The sequence below is a fragment of the Pseudoliparis swirei genome, chromosome 1 (assembly GCF_029220125.1).
Source record: "Pseudoliparis swirei isolate HS2019 ecotype Mariana Trench chromosome 1, NWPU_hadal_v1, whole genome shotgun sequence".
In the NCBI taxonomy this organism is placed as follows: domain Eukaryota; kingdom Metazoa; phylum Chordata; class Actinopteri; order Perciformes; family Liparidae; genus Pseudoliparis; species Pseudoliparis swirei.
In genome coordinates this window covers 5,014,866-5,039,590 of record NC_079388.1, presented here as the reverse complement: position 1 = coordinate 5,039,590, position 24,725 = coordinate 5,014,866, and the positions used below count along the sequence as shown (strand labels likewise).

The 24,725-nt window shown below is 43.6% G+C and overlaps 3 protein-coding genes across 7 annotated transcripts; all 3 read right to left on the bottom strand.

The window, feature by feature from the left end:
- Positions 1-290: 290 nt before the first annotated feature.
- Positions 291-8,958, bottom strand: eva1bb (eva-1 homolog Bb (C. elegans)). The gene is made up of 3 exons (XM_056414517.1): positions 8,363-8,958; positions 2,887-2,976; positions 291-2,205 (listed from the first exon to the last, which is right to left on the bottom strand). The coding sequence occupies exons 2-3, from the start codon at positions 2,951-2,953 to the stop codon at positions 1,766-1,768; spliced, it is 507 nt and encodes a 168-aa protein (XP_056270492.1). The 5' UTR covers positions 2,954-2,976; positions 8,363-8,958; the 3' UTR covers positions 291-1,765.
- A 923-nt stretch (positions 8,959-9,881) lies between these two features.
- lsm10 (LSM10, U7 small nuclear RNA associated) lies at positions 9,882-12,031 on the bottom strand. 2 transcript variants are annotated; one of them, XM_056414504.1, is made up of 2 exons: positions 11,926-12,031; positions 9,882-11,084 (listed from the first exon to the last, which is right to left on the bottom strand). In XM_056414504.1, the coding sequence occupies exon 2, from the start codon at positions 11,063-11,065 to the stop codon at positions 10,640-10,642; it is 426 nt and encodes a 141-aa protein (XP_056270479.1). In that variant the 5' UTR covers positions 11,066-11,084; positions 11,926-12,031; the 3' UTR covers positions 9,882-10,639. The 2 variants fall into 2 exon arrangements, with proteins under 2 accessions (XP_056270479.1, XP_056270470.1); XM_056414495.1 differs by having other exon boundaries at positions 9,882-11,118; positions 11,926-12,030.
- A 206-nt stretch (positions 12,032-12,237) lies between these two features.
- On the bottom strand, positions 12,238-21,673 carry oscp1a (organic solute carrier partner 1a). Of its 4 annotated transcripts, none has more exons than XM_056414443.1 (11): positions 21,382-21,673; positions 21,212-21,241; positions 18,144-18,298; positions 16,713-16,880; positions 16,505-16,585; positions 16,292-16,395; positions 14,913-15,041; positions 14,755-14,809; positions 13,248-13,393; positions 13,089-13,149; positions 12,238-12,691 (listed from the first exon to the last, which is right to left on the bottom strand). In XM_056414443.1, the coding sequence occupies exons 1-11, from the start codon at positions 21,491-21,493 to the stop codon at positions 12,569-12,571; spliced, it is 1,164 nt and encodes a 387-aa protein (XP_056270418.1). In that variant the 5' UTR covers positions 21,494-21,673; the 3' UTR covers positions 12,238-12,568. The 4 variants fall into 4 exon arrangements, with proteins under 4 accessions (XP_056270418.1, XP_056270425.1, XP_056270444.1 ...); XM_056414450.1 differs by having other exon boundaries at positions 21,212-21,238; XM_056414469.1 differs by having other exon boundaries at positions 21,357-21,472.
- Positions 21,674-24,725: the final 3,052 nt, after the last annotated feature.

The following is a 24,725-nucleotide window of genomic DNA, read 5'->3' as shown; positions in this document are numbered from 1 at the left end:
GTGAATGGCTCTTTCATGGCATCAGAGCCGACGTGTCTTCAGCAGAGAGAGCTGCAGTGTTGCAACTGAAACGGGGAGAAGAAGTGCAGGTATACTGGGAGACGTGGAAAGGGAAACAGGAAGTGATGCGTGGGGGGGGGGGGGTGGTCAGAGACTGGAGTCAGTTTAAAGGCCGCACGGGGAAACAGACTGGAGGCTTCTCCGGTCGGCCCACCGTGAAGCTGCTCGCCACCGCGGGCCCACGCACGAGTCACATCTGGATTAATTTACATGATGAAATATACAACAACATTATTAAATAGAGTTTATTAATTTCAGAAGTAAAAAAAATGGCCACCACAGCTTTTCAGAGCCTATAAGTGGTACAAATGGTCATGTTTTGATGATTTTTTAAGCCTTATTTATTAAATAAATCTTGATTAAAGTTTATCTTGTCTTATTCAAGACGAGATAAATCGGCTCATATTTACCGTTGAACCTTTAAACAGCTGTTTCCTGTGTTCGTGCTAAGCTAGCTGACGTCTTTCAGCTACACAGTTAGCATCCAGACGCTAACGACCGCGAAGCATAAAGTTACATATAAATACATCAATAATCTCAAATGAGGAACATATCCTGTTTTTGATTGAGAAAAGTGCTTCAACTTTTAATTGTTCACATTATTTGGTCAAATAGATAAATACAGACGACAAATGATGCTTCAAAATGTTCCTCAAAGTGACAAAAGATCTGTAAATTAAACATGTTGAGGATTGAATCTGTGAGTAAAATCCAGAAACATCACATAAGCAGACAACATGTATAATATAAGTGGATTAATCCAAGATATATTCTCTTAAACTCACTTGTTACCTTCGCATTCTGCGGAAGGTTATGTTTTGATCGCTGTGTATTTATTTATTTGTATGTGTGTGTTATTCGCATAACTAAAACAGTATTAAACCGAATCGCATGAAATTTGTTGGGATGATTGGTTATTATCCGGGGACCATTTGATTAGATTTTGGGATCGATCAGGTCAAAGGTCATGAAAAGGTCAAAATCTTCTCTTTACCATAGCACGGTCAATTTTTATCCAATTGGCATGCAACTAATGCCAACATGTTCATAATTCATAATTCTCATGCCAAGTACCAAAAAAGTGGCTGCGGCGAAGGTATGCGCTCTAGCGAGTGCCCATTCTAGTTTTATCAAGTTATTTTAATTTTAGTTTATTAATGGAATTTTTAAGTTTTATTCCCCCCCCCCCATTTTTTTTCCTACTAAGGACAAACTGGACAATTAAGATAAAATAACATTTCATAATTAAACCAAGTGTTTGCTTTAAACAACGTGCATATATTGCATGTAATCACATAATCATATTCACATGATTACTTATATAATAACAACCTTATTTATTTAGGAACTCTACGAAAATTAATAGGGGAAAAAAGGGTTCAGAAAAGAAGGGAAGGTCTTTGTTTCTTTTCTTTTGTGTCGTATACATTTGTATTTCCTCCATGTTTCCATATCCAGGGGAAGACGGTTGTGATCATTAGATATGACGAGTTCAGGTGTGAGTTCAGGTCTGAGGCTCATATTGGGGATGACCATGAGCCGTAGGAGGCCTCTGGTGAACCCGCTGTGTGTGCCCTGTGTGTGTGCGTGTGTGTGTGTGTGTGTGTCCTGTGTGTGTGTGTGTGTGTGTGTGTGTGTGTGTGTGTGTGTGTGTGTGTGTGTGTGTGTGTGTGTGTGTGTGTGTTCTTCGCGGGCTCGGTGGCCGTCAGTGGTAGTGCACTCGTCCGATGGTCCCGGTGCCCGTGGTCAGGATGTCCGGCTGGCCGTTCCTCCAGATCTCCCGGACGATGCGCTCCCTCTCCTCCAGGCGCCGCGCCTTCTCCAGCTCCTCGGCCGACGCGAACACGTCCACGCTCCTCAGCGTCCCGCTGGACTCGCTCCTCGGCGCCGCCGTCACTCTCGGCATGTCCGTCTCCTCCCCGTCCTCCTCAGCGACGCCCTGGTCCACTTCATCCTCCTCTTCATCCTCCTCCTCCTCGCTGGACTCCTTCAGCCGCCTCCTCTCGGGCGACGGGGGCGGCCTGCTGCCGCTGTGGCGGCGGCGGCGAGTCCTGCAGGCGATGCCGGCCACCAGGAGGCACAGCGCCGTGAGCAGGCCGAGGCACACGCCCATCATGAAGTAGAGGGCGAAGGTCTCTGGGTTGGCTGAGAGGACGAACACAACGGGCCAATCAGAGCCAGGGCTCACACACACGCCGACCCGCGGAGTTACAGGACCTTAAACCACATTTACATCAGCAAACATTGTGATATATCTCGGTGTACACGAGTAATTAATATACCTTTAATGAATGAGAGACAATCGTCTGATTCAAAGAATACATATTTATATAAATGATTATTTCTTTAATCAAACTAAGTAAGATTTCCAGGACATTTCCAAAACTTTTGGGATTCAAGGACTTTTCCAGGCCTGGAAATAAACATTTTAAAATTCCATGACCCTGCATATTGCAGTATTGAGGTACTTGTACATCACTTGCATGATCCCTCATGCTCCCTCATGCTCCCTCTACTCCATTTCAGAGGAAAATATTGTACTTTTTACTCCATTACTTTTGTCTGACAGCTAAAATAGTGAATAGTTACTCGTGATCTTTGAATTTAACGAATATATTATTTGTTCAACCTGTAAAAATACTCGTTACAGCGAGGTTGCTCAGACAGATGTATACGTGTATTACAGTATATGGTGAGTAATATCAGCGGAACATTTTCTAGTTTGTCGTTATATTTCTAACACTGCTAATTATCTCGTGACCCCCGTTGATTCATGCCGTGACCCATCGATGGAGCCCGGAGCCCCAGGTTGGGAACCGCGGTCACCTTTGATGTGGGCGTAGGTCGCCATGCTGTTGCTGAGCAGCTCCATGTCTCTCATAACGGGCTCCATCTCTCACACGCCAACGTCAGACCCTGTCGCGGAAACACAACGAGCAGAGCGTCAGAGGGGAAACACGAGTCATGGCGTCACCATGACACCCGAAGAGGCCTGAGACCAGAACTGAGCCCGACCAGGAAGATTAAAAAGGCCTCGCAGGACGTGTCCCCGCCCATCGTGTGCTCCCCTGCTGGGGTCAGAGGTCAGTCCACGAGGACATTGTGTTCCTCGTAAGTGTTTAACAGAGTCGGGGCCCTCGGATGTTTATGTTCATGACATCACCGCCTGAGGAGGCTCTCCTGGTTCCCACAGAAGAACAAGTCACGTGACCACGTGTCCCCGGAAACCACAGCTGTTTATAAGAACGTGTACTTAATGCGTTTTATTGAAGTTTTGACTGAAGGCGACTTTCAAGACGGGTTTGAGCCTGAAGCTTCTTTAAGGTCCGTTTCTGTCGTTCATTCAGATCCGTTGTTGTCAGAACGCCGTTTGTCATTTCTATTCAGTAAATGTCAGAAATCAGTTCAAGACGCACTTTAGTTTCATGATTTCACGTTTCAAATGTCAGTAAGACAAATTCATTATGAGTTGTTTTCATAATTCTTATGGTTTGAAGGGATGGATTATGGTCCAGGAGCCCTCTTCTTGCTAAATAGTGCCCGAATAGTGGCGAAATTAGTGTTTAAAATTAGTGACAAAATAGTGTTTAATTAGTGTCGGAGTTAGCTTCGAAATTATTGTCTAAAAAAGTTTCATGTCGTTCACAACCTGGCAACCCAAACTCTTCTTTTCTTAAGTTCATTATAACTGATCTATAAAGCCCTGGCGAGTGTTTCTGTGTTGACGTTCAGCAGGAATAATGTTTACAGCGTTAAAACACAGTGGCTCCTGTTTCCTCATGATCATGTTTGCTCATGGGCACTGAGGACGACGGGAGGGGCAGCTCCTCTCACAGGGATCGGACCCACGGCATTTCTCTTGGTGGCGCTTCAGGAAAACTTTTTATTTCTCCTGCGGTGAAAACGTAAACGTGTAAACCAAATGGAAATAGATAATCTAAAGACAGGAAGTGAACATCAGGCCGAGAGGAGGCCGAGAGGAGACAGAGGAGACTAGGAGGAAGCCGAGAGGAGACGAAGAGGAGGCCGAGAAGAGACTGAGAGGAGACTAAGAGGAGGCAGAGAGGAGACTAAGAGGAGACTAGGAGGAGGCCGAGAGGAGACTGAGAGGAGACTAGGAGGAAGCCGAGAGGAGACTGAGAGGAGACTAAGAGGAGGCCGAGAGGAGACTAAGAGGGGACTGAGAGGAGGTCGAAAGGAGACTAAGAGGAGACTAGGAGGAGGCCGAGAGGAGACTGAGAGGAGACTAAGAGGAGACTAGGAGGAAGCCGAGAGGAGACGAAGAGGAGGCCGAGAGGAGACTGAGAGGAGACTAGGAGGAGGCCGAGAGGAGACTAAGAGGAGACTAGGAGGAGGCCGAGAGGAGACTGAGAGGAGACTAAGAGGAGGCCGAGAGGAGACTAAGAGGAGACTAGGAGGAGGCCGAGAGGAGACTGAGAGGAGACTAAGAGGAGGCCGAGAGGAGACTAAGAGGAGACTAGGAGGAGGCCGAGAGGAGACTGAGAGGAGGCCGAGAGGAGACTAAGAGGAGGCCGAGAGGAGACTGAGAGGAGGCCAAGAGGAGACTAAGAGGAGGCCGAGAGGAGACTAAGAGGAGGCCGAGAGGAGACTAGGAGGAGACTAAGAGGAGACTGAGAGGAGACTGAGAGGAGACTAAGAGGAGACTAAGAGAAGACTGAGAGGAGACTGAGAGGAGACTGAGAGGAGACTAAGAGGAGACTAAGAGGAGACTAAGAGGAGACTAAGAGGAGACTGAGAGGAGACTAAGAGGAGACTAAGAGAAGACTGAGAGGAGACTGAGAGGAGACTAAGAGAAGACTGAGAGGAGGCCGAGAGGAGACTAAGAGGAGACTAGGAGGAGACTGAGAGGAGACTAGGAGGAGACTAAGAGAAGACTGAGAGGAGACTGAGAGGAGACTAAGAGGAGACTGAGAGAAGACTGAGAGGAGACTGAGAGGAGACTGAGAGGAGACTAGGAGGAGACTGAGAGGAGACTGAGAGGAGACTGAGAGGAGACTGAGAGGAGACTAAGAGGAGACTGAGAGGAGACTAAGAGGAGACTAAGAGGAGACTGAGAGGAGACTAAGAGGAGACTGAGAGGAGACTGAGAGGAGACTAAGAGGAGACTGAGAGGAGACTAAGAGGAGACTGAGAGGAGACTAAGAGGAGACTGAGAGGAGACTAGGAGAGAGGAGACTGAGAGGAGACTAAGAGGAGACTGAGAGGAGACTAAGAGGAGACTAAGAGGAGACTAAGAGGAGACTGAGAGGAGACTAGGAGGAGACTGAGAGGAGACTGAGAGGAGACTGAGAGGAGACTGAGAGGAGACTAAGAGGAGACTGAGAGGAGACTAAGAGGAGACTAAGAGGAGACTGAGAGGAGACTAAGAGGAGACTGAGAGGAGACTGAGAGGAGACTAAGAGGAGACTGAGAGGAGACTAAGAGGAGACTGAGAGGAGACTAAGAGGAGACTAAGAGGAGACTGAGAGGAGACTGAGAGGAGACTAAGAGGAGACTGAGAGGAGACTAGGAGGAGACTAAGAGGAGACTAAGAGGAGACTGAGAGGAGACTAAGAGGAGACTGAGAGGAGACTAAGAGGAGACTGAGAGGAGACTGAGAGGAGACTGAGAGGAGACTGAGAGGAGACTAAGAGGAGACTGAGAGGAGACTAAGAGGAGACTGAGAGGAGACTGAGAGGAGACTAAGAGGAGACTGAGAGGAGACTGAGAGGAGACTAAGAGGAGACTGAGAGGAGACTGAGAGGAGACTAAGAGGAGACTGAGAGGAGACTGAGAGGAGACTGAGAGGAGACTAGGAGGAGGCCGAGAGGAGACTGAGAGGAGACTAAGAGGAGACTAGGAGGAAGCCGAGAGGAGACGAAGAGGAGGCCGAGAGGAGACTGAGAGGAGACTAAGAGGAGGCCGAGAGGAGACTAAGAGGAGACTGAGAGGAGACTAAGAGGAGACTAGGAGGAGGCCGAGAGGAGGCCGAGAGGAGACTAAGAGGAGACTAGGAGGAGGCCGAGAGGAGACTGAGAGGAGGCCAAGAGGAGACTAAGAGGAGGCTAAGAGGAGACGAAGAGGAGGCTGAGAGGAGACTAGGAGGGTTTCTCAGCTTCAGTGAAGCTGGATGTAAACATGGCCGTGTTCCCACCCTCACATTCCCTGTCATTACAACAACAACAGAGTGTGTGGGAGACGCATGTTTTTCTTTCTGCTGCTTTCTCTCTCCGGGGAGAAACGCTAAGTCACGCCCTGCTCCAATCGCCGCCATTTAAGAGGGGGCGGGGGGTGAGGGGGGCGGGGCTCCGGTCACTTTCCCACCCTGATCCTTATCCTGGTGAGTCTTGGCAGACCCCGTGCACTCTCAGTATTTTTTTATTTTTTTTAAAGGGGGGTACTTCCAGTGCAGCTGCCTCGTGGGAACCGGCGGCGCTCCACCTTCTGCTCCACGTCCCGAGACTCCATCTGCAGCCTCACTTTGTGGCCCCAGACCGGAACAACATAAGTGGGCAATTTCGTGTGGGCTGGAGCTCGCGTGGAGTCCCACGGGGTTTGTTCTCTGATTAAAGGCCGACCTTTGGACCACGTCGGAGGAAGACACGACCCAAAAGTCAAAGTCACGGTGGTTCTGTCGTTTGAGTCTCGAAGGGAAGAGGTGAACAATTTGAAATAGTTTAAAAAAAACGTTTTGTGCTCAGAGTTGGATGAGAAGATTGATGCTACACTCACATCTTAGCTAGCCGCTAGTTAGCTTAGCATAAGGGCTAGCAGCAGGGGGAAGCAGCTAGCCTCTCTTACCTGGTTTAAAACCTTACATCTTTGTTTAAAACTGTTAAAACATCGGTCGACACATTTCTAAAGCAATTAATATTTTGGCGCACAGCCCACAGGCATGGATAAATATCGATCGTATGCTTCTGTTTTTGTACGAATTTAACGAACGTGATACGACTCGTTAATTTGAAAGCCAGGCTAGCTGTTTCCTCCCGTTTCCAGTGTTTATGCTAAGCGAAGCTAACTAGCTGCTGCTGGCTGGAGCTTCACATTCAGCCAAAAGGTCTCGATCTTCAGTGAGAAAGCTCAAACGTCATCGTCTGTGAATACGTTCTCCCCCTCGGTTGGCGGCTCAATGAAGCTGAATGTTTCCTGTGTGCAGAGAACCGTCCACCGTCGCTACGTCGTCTCCGGACTCTTTAGGGACAGAAGAGATGGAGTTGCAAAGCCGGTGAAACAACATTATGGTGGAAAGCACTCCGATTCTTCTTCTGACATTATCACGAGACCAGGGGGCAGTGTGAGGAGCAGTTTGAGGAGTTTGAGGAGTTTGAGGAGCAGATTGAGGAGTTTGAGGAGTTTGAGGAGCAGTTTGAGGAGTTTGAGGAGTTTGAGGAGCAGTTTAAGGAGCAGTTTGAGGAGCAGTTTGAGGAGTTTGAGGAGCAGTTTAAGGAGCAGTTTGAGGAGCAGATTTAGGAGCAGATTGAGGAGCAGATTGAGGAGCAGTTTGAGGAGCAGTGTGAGGAGCAGTTTGAGGAGCAGTTTGAGGAGTTTGAGGAGTGTGAGGATCAGTGTGAGGAGCAGATTGAGGAGCAGTGTGAGGAGCAGATTGAGGAGTGTGAGGAGCAGATTGAGGAGTGTGAGGAGCAGATTGAGGAGTGTGAGGAGCAGTGTGCTTGGAGCAGGAGGCTCAAAGGAGCCCCGTGAGGAGACAAATGTCCCGTCATCCTGCAGACGGAGTTCACGCCTCAGGTTTCCAGTCCAGTCGCGTCTCCTCTCCATGCGACGGCCCGGCAGCTGCAGCCGTTTATGAAACCCCATAAAACGCTCCGCGCTCAACCCGCCCACACTTCCTGCTTGGATAATCCTATTTAAGTCAGAAGAGGAAACCTGAAACCATTGAAAAAGAGACGTGTTGATTTAAAGTCCGTCCCCCAGACAGCGTGTTGCTGTCAGCGCGTTGACATCCACCGCATGGGAAGGGATCAGATGCTTAAATTGAGGATAACAATGCTGCAAAACAAAGGTTTTCACTTCAAATGTATATGGACATATCCGAGCGCGGCGTAAGTACTGCATCTATAAAGGATTTTATGGCGTGTGGTTTTGTAAAGAGCTGCAGACCCTCCTCATAAACCAGTCCGCTGCCTCGTTTACAGCCTGACAGCAAAAAAAGTCGTTAAAAAAAAGTTTTTTTAAAGCTCCAAACGGGAAAAAAGCTCCAGTATCGTGCAATAAAAGCTGATTTAAAAAACATGAGAGGAAGTGAAGTAGAAGGTGCCCATCATCTGGAGTCATCACTCACCGTGGTCCTGGGCGAGCACACGGAACCAACTCCCCTCTGGAAAAAACGAAAGAATTTAGATCCAGATTTGGAGCCTCGGTCAACTCTCGAGATCGGATCCCATCGTCTGGACGGAGGAGCGGTCTGTTGGACCCCTCTGCGCTTGTGACAGAGGAGCTGATGTAGCGGAGAGAGAGAGAGCAGCCCTCCACTGGGATCCTGACATCCTCCAGAGGAGGAGGAGGAGGAGGAGGAGGACCGGCCAGAAGGAGGTGTTTCCTCTTTCCTGAGAGATACATGCGTGTGTCACTGACATAAAAAGTGCCAACAATGCATGTGGGCCACGCTACCTTGCTGATTGGATCCCCTCCACTGACCAGAGGGAGGTGATGCCTCCTCTGGCTGGCTATGAACGCACCACAGTGAGGTCTGTGTGAGGAGCCTCGGGTGGGACAGGAAACGGTGAGTGGGCTGCGGCGGGCCCTGGGGGGGGGGCGGGAGTTAATAAACAAAGTGCCGCCATGTGGGGGCAGCTGAGAGGGATCGGTTCATTTACTCCTGTGCTTTAAACACGATGCTGCTTTAAGGATTCAGTTGTGGTGGAAGAGGTACTTTAAAAAAAAGTATATACTCATTCATTGAAAGTTGTGTAAAAGTATTCGACCAATCTCAGGATCCACAGGAAATCAATCATTTAGTATTAAAGAAAAAAAAACATACTTTAGATTTTCTGTATGTTCATTAAATGGAAAAATTGACAAAGACTTTGACTTTAAGATTAATGCAAATTGTCGGATACCATTTTTGTACTTTAACTTTAAAAAGAAAGGCTTTTATAAGTATGTGTTACGTTGTATTACTTGAAGTGAAGTACAACGGCCGAGTCCTCCCCTGACCACAGGTGGAGGAGAAGAGGTGGAGGAGAAGAATAGTTCCTGTGGTGTGAAATCTATTCTGAGTGTTGACGTGGAGCTCGCTCGTGTTTTTCAAGCGGTGGTTTTGTGGGCTGCCGTCGTTCTCATGATGCTCTCTCTCTCTCTCTCTCCGTGACGCTTTTTAAAAGCGGTCGAGAGAAAAATAAGTCCCTAAAAAAACACATCGAGGCCGCAGCAGCCAAAACAATGACCCGACCGCCGGGGGACATTCCTGTGTGCGTCTCCCTTCATTTAGAGCGGCCATCTCTCCGCGCCGGGTCCGTCTGCACCGGCTGCCTCCGCCCGTGTTGTGTCAGGCCCGTCCTCTTCCTGACACCGAGCAGGAAGAACAGAAAACATTCCCCTCTGCAAATTCCACAAATTCCCCAATCCCTATTTTTCTGGCGACGACACTCGGAGCGAAACGCTCTCTGTTCCCATTGGCCGAGCTTTGTCCGAATCACAGGAGGGCAAAACAAGTTGTTTGTGAAGCGGACGCCGTGGAAACAGCCCCCCCCCCCAGGCTGGCATTGACTCATGTTTTCATGCACTCTGGCTGTTGATTGCAATATGTTCCATTTCATTTTCAACAAAGCGGTCGAGTGATGAGAATCAGAGGGGACGAGTTCATTTCAAGTGTCTTTATTCATAATTTGTATTGAAAAAGAAAAGAAAAAAATCATATTTTGTGTCAATTACAAACTTTTTTAACGCAATTACCAAAACACAAGGGAGGCGATCCAACTCATGAGCTCATCCAAGATGCTGATGTGTTTGTGGAACAATCAAAAGGACTCATCCATTGAGAGGAAATGGATTTTAAAAATAGATTAATAATTTCAATTATTTCATGCAAAAAAAACAACAACCCCAAAATCATTCTCTCTCTATACATGTGTGTTCTGGTGAGATAACAAGATGATATTTAGGCTCTGGGAAGTTTATCATTCTTCAGTTTTGTGACATTCTCTAGATTCATAAGTTAGTCAAGAACATGTAATAATAAAAACAAATTGTTATTGCAGTCCTAGAAGCAAATAAATTGTCTATAGCCAAACTTCTTCCTCTCATGACCCCAAGTCACCATCAGTGGGGGGCTGGGTGTTTTTAGACCCCTCCGCCTCTTCCCTTTTTAAGATGATGTCATATGAAGGGTTGTTAGAGGCCCGAGGAGGTCAAGGTATCTCGTATGTTCACACCAACGAAGAAGAAAAATGTCAGATAGTATTTGTTGTGTTGCCGACATATTTGCCATCCTCACCCGAGCGCGACCCCTCTGGTCGGGCGCCGTGCGTAGCCCCACATAGCTAGGGTAAAAATATGTATTATTGTCGTAGTCTCGCACAAGTCGTGTTCTCTTACTTTCCACGTGAAACAAAACAACTCATTTAGTTTTCTTGGCGTACTCCTTTCGGCCTCCTCCTCCTCCGCGGCTGCCGAAGTTGCGGACGCGGTGGATCTTGGCCAGCTGGCCCTGCATGGTCTTCACGATGTCCACGTGGTCCGGGATGTGCACGTAGCGGACGCTCCTGCCCGCGATGAACAGGTCCCGCAGCTCGGAGAGCTCGCCGCGGCCGTCGCGGTAGAGCACGTCCCGCAGACGTACGTTCATGAAGGCGTCCACGTTGACCACGCGGCCCCGCGCCGCGCTCTCGTTCCTCAGGTCCACCGTGGTCACCTCGCCCTGCAGACCCTGCAGCAGGACCACCATGCTGTTCTCCGCGATGGTGCGCTCCCGGATGGAGTTGAAGACTTCGGCTACGGGCGCCGGCGCGCTCCTCGGCGGTGATTCCGTCCCCTCCGACTCCATGGAGGCCGATGAAGAGGAGCTATAGAGATCGGGGGGGGGGAGGAGAGAGATACCTGCAGGAGATTCACTGCTGCCACTCAATTCATTCACAAAATCATGTGAATTTATATTTGCAGTGTCACATCTTTTATTGTTATCTACAGTGTGCACGTTACCCATCTGCATATGATGAGCACGACATGTTGAGAACTAATTCCACTTAAAATAAACCCAAAAAATGGAAGATTTGAAATTGTCTAATCAAAACAGTCAAACGCTGTAAAACTGCAGCAGTTAGAAAATAAGAGCACAGACTTGGTTTAAGTTTAATATCACATAAATCAAATAAAAGGATGGCAGTGTCGTCTTTATTATGGGACATGTAGTCACAGACAGAAGCACACCTGCATCTAATGAAGCACACCTGCATCTAATGAAGCACTGATTTAGGGTCAGTCTGCGCAGCCGCAGATGCACGCGACCGGTAGAACTGTTTATATCGAAACTGCAGTCCTTCTGGGGGTTTAAAGCTAAAATAGTATTACAACGAGGTGTAATATGTCATTAAAACACTCTGGGATGATATAGTTATTTTTAAGTGCGTCACGGGAGGTTTTTAAACATCTTTTCACACGTGACGTTATGACATGAGCCAATACTCAAATACAACATAACGGTTCCTGTCTTTATGATATTAGTATAATATAACGACAGCGGATATATATTATATATGTATGAACCTCAAAATGATGTATTTACTGTGAGAAAGAGGAGCTCTGTGTGAGCTTAGCACCACAATAAGTCCGGCAATGTCACGTGATATAATAATAATAATAATAATTTAGACTTGTATAGCGCTTAATCTTGTGTGTTGGGCGTACCTGAGTGAGTTAAATCCTTATTTCTTGTTGAATCTCTGGTCACGATATTCGCACGTGACGATGAACCGTTCAAAACGGGTAAACAAGTTTTTCCCGCAACAAGTCAGAACCCGGAAGCGCAGCGTGATGACGTATGTACGAGCGACGCAGATGTGCGTCAGCGTGTAGAAACAGCGCCCCCTGCAGGCGGCTTTAAAATACACACGGCAATTTGGTCAATAACGAGACATTGTGATCATGAGTAATGTATCCGTCCCCTCGCATCACAATCATTCAGTCTCAGATTGTGTAAATAAAAACACAAACAAAGCAAATATTTATTTATTTATTGACCACATATTATTATCCAGAAAATGCATCTAAAATATAGCAGGTCCGTCTTACAATAGTCACGGCATTGATGTAGCACTTTAAGTGCTAATTTAAAATAAAGTATGTGTTCAAGCGCCACCGTCTGAGTCATTGGGTATTTTTGTTACTCTCTAATCTTCCTCAGTGTTAAACCACATGGTGGAGCACAGAAAGCACCAATTATATATTTTACAGGTTAAAATCAAAGCTCACAGTGACCATTAAAGTGATCTGGCCAGAGGTAAAGAGCTATGCAGTAAAGTTGAAACGATAATTAATAGACACGACGGGGTCAGAGGTCGTCCATCATGGCCAGCAGGTCGTCGCCCTTGCTGCCGCCGAGCTCTTCGGGCGTCTCGCCCCCTTCGGCAAACTGTCCGGCAATGCGTGCCAGCTGAGTCGCTGCCTGTTCATCCTGAATGGAACAAAAACACCCAGAACCATGTAATTAACACACCAATGAGGATCGTGAGGAAGAGTTCGTAATTATTTAAAAGAAAAGAGGGAATTAAGGTTCTGAACCCCAAAGATCATATTTATTTGTAGTAAGTGGGATGTATTTTCACCTACTTATACTTAAACTTATATTTAAATATGATCATTCTATGTTACTTGTAACTTCTTGTAACATTGTATATATTTTACTTCACAACATTTATTTGACACTTTTACATAAAAACAGTCCATCTGCCTGCATGGTATGATTCAGGATGTACTCCTCATCTACCCATACGTATACAGAGTATTTAAAATGGATGAGCCATGGATGAACCTGCTGGCTTGTTCTGGTCTACATGATTACATCACCTTACCTGCACTGCTTGAATATTTATAACTCCGAACAAGAACTGCTCAGCTCCACCTGAAGCTCCCCTGTCCACCAAAAGAAAAGTCAAAGTTATGGGAGTTGTTGTTATTTTAATTAGGAGAGAATGAATAGAGCAATAAATAAATGAAATAAAAGCACGTACGCATCCTCCTCCTCTTGGTCCGAAGTAAACAGGTTGATCCGAAAGCCGGTTTCAGTGTCGGGCATGCTGTCGGCCTTCATGCTCCCCATCAGGCGAGCCAGCAGGTTCAGCTCCTCTTTGGCCAGCAGGTTGGGAGCGTCGTCCTTCTGCAGCAGCATGGGGGGGGGGGGGGGGAGATTATGCACCAGCAGAGAGAGGGTCTCAAGTCTGGAGAACTCGGTTTGTGATGCATACTCAAAAGCTAAATGTAAGATGATTGAGACAAAGGAAAAATTATCCAGATCCTAGTAGCAACATTATGCAGAAAAATACCCTGTGAGTGTAATTAAATGAAATGTCATTATTATTATTAATGTGTACTTAAAGAAACTAGTAACTATATATGTGTGTAAATAATGTACTCGAGGTCTGTATTGTATAGCTTAATGCCATATATATATATATATATATATATACTTTATTGATGATAATGCATTATATGATATACAGGGACAAGTATTTCGATTTTTTGTGTATGTGTCAATCAGTTTACAATTGTAAAGAAGAAAACAGGTAAAACAGTAACAAGTAAAACAAAGAAAATAAAGGTAAAGAATAATTATAATGCTTGTTGCGATCAATGAATTAATCTGTCATACCATACAAAATATTACGGGAAACCATTAGTGGTGAAGGTTGCTCTTTTTTAAAGTAGAGATTCCTCTGTGAAATGTGTTTCAATTAATTTGAATGTAAGTGAAATGTTGCAGCTACAGAAACATGTATAGACCAGGGGTCAGACTCATGTTCACCGTGGGCCACATCATGGCCGCCCTCAAACAGCTGTAACTATAACTTATAAACGTATAAACTACTGCCCAACATATTGTTAAATAACTGTCTTTGCATTTGTTTATTGTTTATTCGAGTTTTGAAATATTGTTCACGAGAAAATGTCTCTAATATTATAACGTAAATCCATTTAATTTGAAACCTTCAAAATAAAAGCACAGGATATTTTTCTTAAATGTCTTTAATTAAAGGTGATCATGTGTCTTTCAAGCCGTCTGGGGCCACATAAAATGACGTGGCGTGCCACATTCAGCCCCCGGGCCTTGTGTTTGACACTTGTGTAATATAAGAAATATAATGCATATATAACTAGAACGGGCACTCGGTAGAGCGCATACCTTCGCATATCACAAGATTGGGCATTGAATTATGAACATTTTGGAATTAGTTGCATGCCAATTGGATATAAATTGACCGTGCTATGGTAAAAAAGAAGATTCTGACCTTTTCATGACCTTGACCTTGACATTTGACCCGATCGATCCCAAAATCTAATCAAATGGTCCCCGGATAATAACCAATCATCCCACCAAATTACATGCGATTCGGTTTAATACTTTTTGAGTTATGCGAATAACACTCACGCACGCATACAAATACACGGCGATCAAACCATTACCTTACGCATTTTAATGCGAAGGTAAATATGAACACTTTGCTTAATTACCACCGTTACCTTGACGGAAGGAGTCTTGGATGTGTGCGTCTCCTCTGGATGGTTCTCGTTGTACCTTTTTATATATTTTTAATCACAAAACACATCAGTGTCATCTCCTAATCCCCCATTTTACGATCCACGTGAACTACGCGGTGAAGCGACACCGCGGTACGTACATGTTCGTGCCCAGCGCGATGACTCGGTCTCCGTGCAGCTCAAAGCATCCCTCTCTGACGGGGCTGGTGTAACTTCCTCCGGAGGGGAACTCGCCGCGCATCACTTCTCGTCCCTTTCTGTCAAACATCCTGTGGAAACGGGAAGCGCATGACGACACTCTGGAATACTGAGCGTTTCTTTATCAGCAGTTATAACTTTATAAGAGACGCAACACAAGAACATCTCAAATTAAGACAGATCGGCAACCAGGCTAGAAATTAGGCGATGCGTTAGCTAGTAAGCATGTGCACGTCACTGTTAGCTAGTTGCTTCTTCAGAAACAGATGTATAATAAATGAAACCGTACATTTAGCAAGAAGCACTGAAATTAATCAGTTTTATTGTTTCCCAAATGCCATCCTCAACTCGAGAAGCACACATTGTGTTCCTAGCTAGCCTCTGTTAGCTTTTTAGATAATCTCGTTTCTTTTTCTGAGAAGCTGAGACGTTGTAAACAATTTTTCCCATTTTATATGGATTTTTAAATGTATAATCAATGAAATAAGTTAAACGGACACAATGATGCTTTGAGTTAAATGCTGAATGTTAGCATGCTAACAGATCAGTGTGTGTCGGTTTTGTAAACTAGCCCCAACAGAGCAAATCTAAACGTCTGTGTGCTTTAACAATTAAACATGATCCCGATAATTGAACACTTTGACGAAGAAGATCCCAAAAGTCGTTAGGATTCATCCTCTGGCATTTCATTTTGGTCACACAATTTCAGCTGTTGTTGAATGTTGTTGGACAAGATGCTCGACGTGAGGTAGAAAGGGGACTCTGTCTGTCAACATGTACATGAACACTAGCGTTCAAACGTTTGGGGTCAGCCAGACAATTTGTTGTTTTCCATGAAAACTCACTTTTATTTATCAAATGAATTGCAAAATGAATATAAAATATAGTCAAGACATTGACAAGGTTATAAATAATTATTTTTATTGTAAATATTAATGTTGTTCTTCTTGTGGCTCAAAGGAAGGCCAGTTTTATAGCTTCTCTCACCAGCATAACTGTTTTCAGCTGCGCTCACATAAAAAGGGGTTTCAAGTGTTTTCTACCCCTCCGTTAGTCTTCTAAGGCGATAACACAATGTACCACTAGAACACTGGAGATGGGCCTCTATACACCTCTGGAGAGACTTCATTAACACCAGAGAATAGTCATTTACACATTACCTATGTCGAGAGAGTATTTATGATTCATTTAATGTTATCTTCATTGATAAAAACAGTGCTTTGAAAAATAATGACATTTATATATATTTTTTCTTTTTCTCAATGACCCCAAACTTTTGAACGGTAGTGTATATTTAATCACGTGTTCGTCAGCTGCCTACCTAATCAGCCCGGGAACATCCATCCCATGAGGCACCGGGCCAGATGGCGACAGGGCAAAACGTCCGTTGGGATTCTGGACTTTGATTTTGAGAAACAGTGACACCTCAGAGGAGCAAAGAAGAACAACAAATGATATATTCACTGAAATAAAACAATCTTTTATATTTGTGTTCCACTTGTCTGGAGCGATGAGTGAGCTACAGAGGACTCACGCGGACGTGCATGTCTTGAAAGAATATGAGCAGCGTTTGTCTGAGCAGCTGGAATTCCCCCTCCGACAAAGACGAGTACATCTGGAGTGCATCGGGAAGGACAGAAACAGCTCAGACACAGCTGCCTGATCCCCGGAGACCGGCTGCTGCATCATGGGCGAACGGGCTTGAAACATTCAGTCGTGATATGATAATTAAAGGTCAATACCTCGATGATCTTCCTATGTGTCTCGTCCACTTGGTTCACCACCACGGGAGTGTGTCCCACACGTTCCCTGATGGCGTCCATGTGATTGTAAGTGATGAGCAGCAGGTCTTTAGGCCGTGGACAAAGGAAAACCTGGTATTTGAACGCCATGACCATCAGCTCGTAAAGCTACGAGGGAAGAGAAGAAAAGAGGTGTGGAGCTCGAGGACTTCTGCAATCAAACAAAACTACTCAGGGTTAATTTTTCAATTTCAATTCAGTTTATTTGTATAGCCCAATTTCACAAATTACAAATTTGTCTCGGAGTGCTTTACAATCTGTACACATAGACATCCCTGCCCCAAAAGGTTAGGCTTAGGGTTAGGCTAACCCTAAGCCTTAGCCTAACCCTAACCCTAACCGTAACCTTTTACATGACACCTGTTCACTTTTAAGCAATTAGTGCTTGCTGTTTTATGTTTTACTTATTTTTAAACGTCTTGTTTTAAATTAGAAATGTCCTGTCTTAATGTTTTATACATGTTTTTACTGTTGCTACTGTACTGAATGATGATTCCAAAATTAACCTAGACGTTAATATATTTAGATATTTCATTTAAAGGTAGCTTCATTTGTCCAAATTCCATTTTGCACTTGCAAGATGTACCACTTGAAATAGTTTTCCTGCTAGTTAGCCGTCGAGTAATTTGTCTCTAGAACAATCTTTACTACACTTTTTGACAAAATGATGACATTTACATGTCATAATACTTTTCACATGGTAAAAGAGAAAACAACTACTACCAAATTCCAGTGTTAGTATATATTTACAGTACGTTCAAAAGTGTGGGGTCACTTAGAAAGGTCCTTATTTTTCAAAGTAAAGCACTGTTTTTGTCAATAAAGATAACATTAAATGAATCATAAATACACTCTGTACATAGGCTAACCTTAACCCTAACCCCAACACACAATATTACCTATTTTGCTCACCTTAATTTTTACTTTTAGAATAAAATGATAAACACTAAGTGCATAACTGTAGGTCTCTAATTAAACTGTGAAGTCGATTATATATTCTAACCCGAACCCTCCCAAAATGCCAAATTTCTCGGACATATTTTTGAAATGGAAACTATCTATAAAAGCGGTGGACTTAAGAGCTGGAGTTAAGACACACAAATGAACACTGGGAAGTTTACTTATTTTAAAGCTACTATTTAAACTTTAAGTGACTTCAAAGCATTTTATTAAAAACTCATAAAATCCTGGAAACATAAACCAAAAAATATGTGTTGGCCTGGCCACATCATTTATAATACTGTAGTTATCCAGTATGCTTTGACATGTATCTCCTTCATGCAAACACACTGGTAACACTTCTTAAAATACCTTTAACACGAGGATTGACCTGGAATGCTTTAAAGCATCTTTCTCTCCTCTGGTACCTACCCTGTCCATGCTGGCCAGGCTCAGCCTCATGATGGAGGCGTGCGCTAACCGAGATAGCACTGTTTTCAGAGTCCTGTGAGAATACAGCTGCTGCGGCTTGAGAAGTTCATCCATGAAGTCTTTACTGAACATGGCCCCGACGATGTCACTCAGGACTGACAGCGGGGGGGAAACGCTGGTTAGAAGAGCTTATTTCAGTGTGAATGCAACTATAAGTCAGTGTTTCTATACCCGGTGGTCCCCAATGGGCTACACACACACACACACACACACACACACACACACACACACACACACACACACACACACACACACACACACACACACACTCACACAGCACCCCATCCAGCTAGCACCAGACAGTAAAATACTCTTTTACATGACACTTGTTCACTTTTCAGTCATTGATGCCTGAGTTTTATGTTTTATTTATTTTTAAATGTCTTGTTTTAAATTAGAAATGTCTTAAAGGGTACCTGTAGTGAAAGCGAATATGTAGCCAGATCAAAAGATAATGTGTTTCTAAAGGTTATTCATGCACTGACGGTCCAGTATTCAATAACAATACGTAGTTTAGGCTGTTCAAAGTCCTCAACTCCGACATGCGACATTGCACTGGAGCTTGAATATGTCGCGGGTGGTGTGACGTCAGATCGTTGAGAGATCGACAGCCAGCCACAGCGGATGTGTTCAGATACCAATATAAACAACGTCGAGCGCTCGCAAACAAATGCTGAGAGATTGATAATATGGACGATGAAAGATTGTCTGATTCAGCAACTGGATACTTGTTTGAACCTTTAAAAGCAGACTATCCCCATTTAGTTAATTGTGACAGCGATGATAGCGATGATTCTGATGAAGTTGATGCCGAAGGACCGCCGGTCCAGATGCTTCACCGTGCGGACCGTGCACGCAAGTCGGCGGACGTTTGGTGCAGTTGTGGGAAATGTGCCACAAAAAACAGACATAGAGTGCATTTGTTGTAAAGAACACGAACTTATGTCCGATGATATAGTGTCATTAGACCTCATCTGCTTCACACAAAAGAGTGAGCTTGATAGCTACATCGCGCATAAGCCAGCGCTGGAGATGTCTTTCATTGATGCAATGATCGGCCGACATGTTCGGGGGCCTGCACCCGAGGGAGAACTGTCAAATCGGTAAGTTTGCCAGTTGTTTCATGTAGGCTAATTTGCGATCACCAGAGTTGGTGTGATTATTACTAATATTCTGAATATATTCACCTTTATTCTCCCATAAGCGAGAGGCCTAACATTTGCCTGCATACTATCGCCCATGATTATGATGATCCTTTAGCATAGACTAAGAAGCCCATACTTTATATAGCGGTCTCAGTAGGCCGCGCACCATGGAGGCCGCGGTATATCGAATAAGGTCGCGTCCGCTGCCCGTGTATCGTGGCATTCGCAGTATCTCCATTGATTTTGACCATATAGATTGTGTAATTCTTCGCTACGAATGTTTCACGATAGAGGGAAAGACATTATATTTGGTACACCTTTATAGCTCAGTTTGTTTGTTATAGGCTATCCGCTGTTTTGTCACAAAGTGGCTCCGGATTGGCTGAATTCCTTTCAACGACTCAACGTCATAGTTAGCTTTGACATGAGTAAATAACTAGCAAAATGTCTGCGCCCTGAAGCGTTCACGGACTCGGAATGTTGACAAAGAAATGTAAAGCCTCGGGCTATGCGTGACTTGTTGACAATAGCGGCGGGGTAAATATGATTTATTTGATGCGCCGAATGGATGTAGCACGTTGTTGTTTTGCACTACAGGTACCCTTTAATGTTTTTATACATGTTTTTACTGTTGCTGCTGCACTGACTGATGAGTCGCCAACTTAATTTCGTTATATGTTTCTTTACAATGGCAATAAACTTCCTTACCTTACCTATAAAGGTTCTGTCACATTTCTTTATTAATATTGACATTATACGGGAATTGGTGATGAATTAACCTAGACTTTAATATATTTAGATATTTCATTTAAAGGTAGCTTAATTTGACCAAATTCCATTTAGCACTTGCTAGATGTACCACTCAAAATAGTTTTCCTGCTAGTTAGCCGTCTAGTAGTTTGTCTCTAGGACAATCTTTACTACACTTTTTGACAAAATGATGACATTTACATGTCATAATACTTTTCATATGGTAAAAGAGATAACAACTACTACCAAATTCCAGTGTTAGCATCCTGCTATAGTTACACTACGTTCAAAAGTTTGGGGTCACTTAGGAATGTCCTTATTCTTCAAAGTAAAGCACTGTTTTTATCAATGAAGATAACATTAAATTAATCATAAATACACTCTCTACATAGTTAATGTGGTAAATGACTATTCTCTGGTGTGTAATGAAGTCTCTGTGTAGAGGCCCATCTCCAGTGTTCTAATGGTACATTGTGTTATCGCCTTAGAAGACTAGCGGAGGGGTAGAAAACCCTTGAAAACCCTTTTTATGTGAGCGCAGCTGAAAACAGTTATGCTGGTGAGAGAAGCGATAACACTGGCCTTCCTTTGAGCGACAAGTTTGAAGAACAAAACTAATATTTGAAAATAAAGGTCATTATTTCTAACCTTGTCAATGTCTTGAATATATTTTATATTCATTTGATAAATAAAAGTGTGAGTTTTCATGGAAAACACCAAATTGTTTGGGTTACCCCACACATTTGAACGGTCGTATATTTATATAAATGCATGGGAGCTTTGAGCCCACACCGACAGTATAATGAGAGTTTGACCCTTTTCAATGCACCTCCTATGCAACATATGAGCCGCCTGACTAGAGCAACAACTCAGAAGCTACACTCACTTTGAACTAAATATGTAGCCACTGTGTTTTGGTTGATTCAGGGTTTACTCTAGAGACAATAGGACTACTACCGTTTCATAGAACTGACCTCAACTCATTGCATCTAATAGTAGACGCGACTGGGAAATGGTGCACACTGACTAAATAACTATATCTGAGCACTTCCTCCACCTCATGGGCACAAGGAGTTGACGATACACTAACGTGTGGACGTACAACATGGATACCTCTTTTTCTGTCATTTTCTGACCAGACTCCTCCGTTCCAAGTATGGAAAGAAAGAAAATAGATTTGTCATTTTGAAATTCTTGAGCTGCACATTTTCATCTGACAGGAGGGATTGTCCGAGAGCTACACACACTACACACCTACCAGGCCTGCCTCTAGGGACCTCTACCTTTCTCTGAATTGTCCTCGGATGTGTTGAGAGCCTGCAGGCGTTGATCCAGTATGTAAAGCATCTCTCCGCCCAGATTAATGAAAACCAGGGGCAGAGTTCTCACGGACATCTCGCCAAGACAAAGAAGGGATTAACTGGCAGGCAAATGTCCGAGCCGGAGTCGGCGGCGGAAGCGGTTGAACGGCTGTCAGATCAGATGCACTCTGTTTATAAAGGTTTTATCTGATTGTTCCGGTTTTGAATTGTAAACAAATTGTTCTGTGAAGTCTTGTGTGACCATGGCGGTGCAGATAACCCACTAAGATGCAACAGGTGGCGAGGGAGAGGATCACACAAGCTTATTGGCCAGGATCAGGATGAGGTGACAGCCGGAGCCAATCACAGATGTAAAGGGCTTTACGTATATAAGCTAAATTTCTGTATTCAAAAAGAACGTGTGCTCTGACCTGAAGCACTTTTCAAAGTAAAGAACTGTTTTTGTCAATAAAGATAACATTAAATTAATAACTAAATACACTATCTGCAGAGTTAATGTGGTAAATGACTATTCTCTGGTGTTTAATGAAGTCTCTACAGAGGTGTGTAGAGGCCCATCTCCAGGGTTCTAATGGTACATTGTGTTATCGCCTTAGAAGACGAACGGATGGGGAGAATACCCTTGAAAACCCTTTTTATGTGAGCGCAGCTGAAAACAGTTATGCTGGTGAGAGAAGCTATAAAACTGGTCTTCCTTTGAGCCACAAGTTTGAAAAACAACATTAATATTTAAAAATAAAGGTCATTATTTATAAACTTGTCAATGTCTTGACCATATTTTGTATTCATTTGATAAATAAAAGTGTGAGTTTTCATAGAAAACACAAATTGTCTGGGTGACCCCAAACTTTTGAACAGTATAAGTATGAATAAAGTATTGTTTAATCTTTAATTCCCAAACCACGACTATTAAGTTGCTGCTGTAACGTCCTTCGTGCTTCAGGGAAAGCAATTATATCTTTCAAAAGACAAAAGATTCACCAACATCTGGATTCAGTGCCAACACCTGAGCCAGCAACATATTTGCCAACGTCTGGACCGGAGTCTGAACCAATACCTGAACCAGAAAAGCCCAAATCTGAACATGATCCTGAACAAAACACTGCAACATAATCACCAACATCTGGACAGGATCCTGAATCATCCACTGACCCGGCACCTGCAACAGAATAATCCACATCTGGGGAAGATTTTAAACCAACACAGTCACCAAAATCACCAACATCTGGACAGGATCCTGAACCATCCTCTAAACCAGCACCTGCAACAGTTTCACCAACATCTGGACAGGATTTTGAACCCACACCTGGACCAGTACCTGCAGCGGAATCATCCACATCTGGGGAACATTCTAAACCAACACCTGTACCAAAATCGGCAACATCTGGACATGATCCTGAACCATCCTCTGAACCCGCATCTGCAACAGTTTCACCAACATCTGGACAGCAGCCTGAACCCACACCGGAACCAGTACTTGTTACAGAATCACCAACATCTGAGGACAATTATGAACCAATACCTGAACCAGAATCACCAACATCTAGAGAGGATCCTGAACCAACCTCTGAACCTGCATCTGCAACAGTTTCACCAACATCTGGACAGGAGTCTGAACCCACACCTGGACCAGCACCTACAATGGAATCATCCACATCTGGGGAAGATTCTAAACCAACACCTGCACCGGAATCACCTAATTCTGGACATGATCCTGACCCATCATCTGAACCAGCATGTTCAGATGAGTCTTCCTCAGGTGTCACCAACACCTGAGGAAGACTGAACCAACACCTGCACCAGAATTGTCAACATCTGGGCAGAATCCTGACCCGTCCTCTGAACCAGCACCTCCTCCAGAATCACCAACGTCTAGAGCTCGCACCAGGACCACCGTGGAGGAGGCGTAAATGTCATAGAGGATAAATAGAGGAGGAAATAAAGATAGAGTTTGTATTGTCATTGTTGTTATACAACGAAATTCCATTTGATGTCCCGCAGCCAGCAGCAAACAACAGAGAGAGACAAATACAAGAGGAATAAATAATAAAAACATTACCAAGTAAAATAAGATGTGTGCGTTGGTTTTTATAGTGCAAGTGTATAATGTGTCAAGTGTCTCAGTAATATATTGTTACACTTTAAAACTGATATTAATAAATTATTAAGAATTAATTTAGAATTAAATATTATATTTTCTAAACCAGAGAATTGTGCGTCTGGAAACTTTAAAAACGAAGTTTATCTTGTCATGTCAGGAATAGTCCATTTCCAATGGAAAGGATCTTCAAACAACGTTTTAAAGATAAATATTCTAAGAAATAAATCCTAATTAAAGGCAGAAAACATATAAAAACACCCATTAAAACATGCAATTTATTAAGCAGTCTACAATTAATAGATATTACTTCATATTCACGCCGTTCATTGATCATCGCAGGCTTCCTGGTAGAATGATGTCATCACGCGTGTGTACCCAGTATGACGTCATCGTGTTGTTGCCACACTGAGAACATTCCTCAGTGACAACACGTTGACTTGTGTTGTGAAGCCAGGTGTATTTTGACTTAACGGTGCTTGGAGTTGTTTCTAAGCAATATAGTAACAACATAAATAATGACTCATGCTTGTGTCATGACATGTAAAGTTAAATATACTTTACACACGGTGACGGTGACGATACGTAGGGCTGCGAGTTAAAACATAACATGAACTCTTAAGTGAATTGAATTGAATTGAAAGTGTGAAGTAAAAAATAATAATAACTTAATCCTCAGAATTATGACCTAAAATATAAAAGATTGTGTTTTTAAAATTTCGAATGATGAAACTCAGCACTGGAATTTCTTCTTCAACACTTTCCTTCAGTTATTTTCTTGTCTTGAACAAATATGCTTTAAAGTTTAAACAGAGTGATTTATAACTCATTTATTTATGTCTGCATTTCTGTGTCCACACGTATTCCTTCATTTATTTATGTCTGTATTTATATGTCCACACATATTCCTTCATTTATTTATGTCTGCATTTATGTGTCCACACGTATTCCTTCATTTATTTATGTCTGTATTTATGTGTGCACACATATTCCTTCATGTATTTATGTCTGTATTCATGTGTCCACACGTATTCCTTCATTTATTTATGTTTGTATTTATGTGTCCACACGTATTCCTTCATTTATTTATGTCTGTATTTATGTGTGCACACATATTACATCATTTATTTATGTCTGTATTTATGTGTCCACACATATTCCTTCATTTATTTATGTCTGTATTTATGTGTGCACACATATTCCTTCA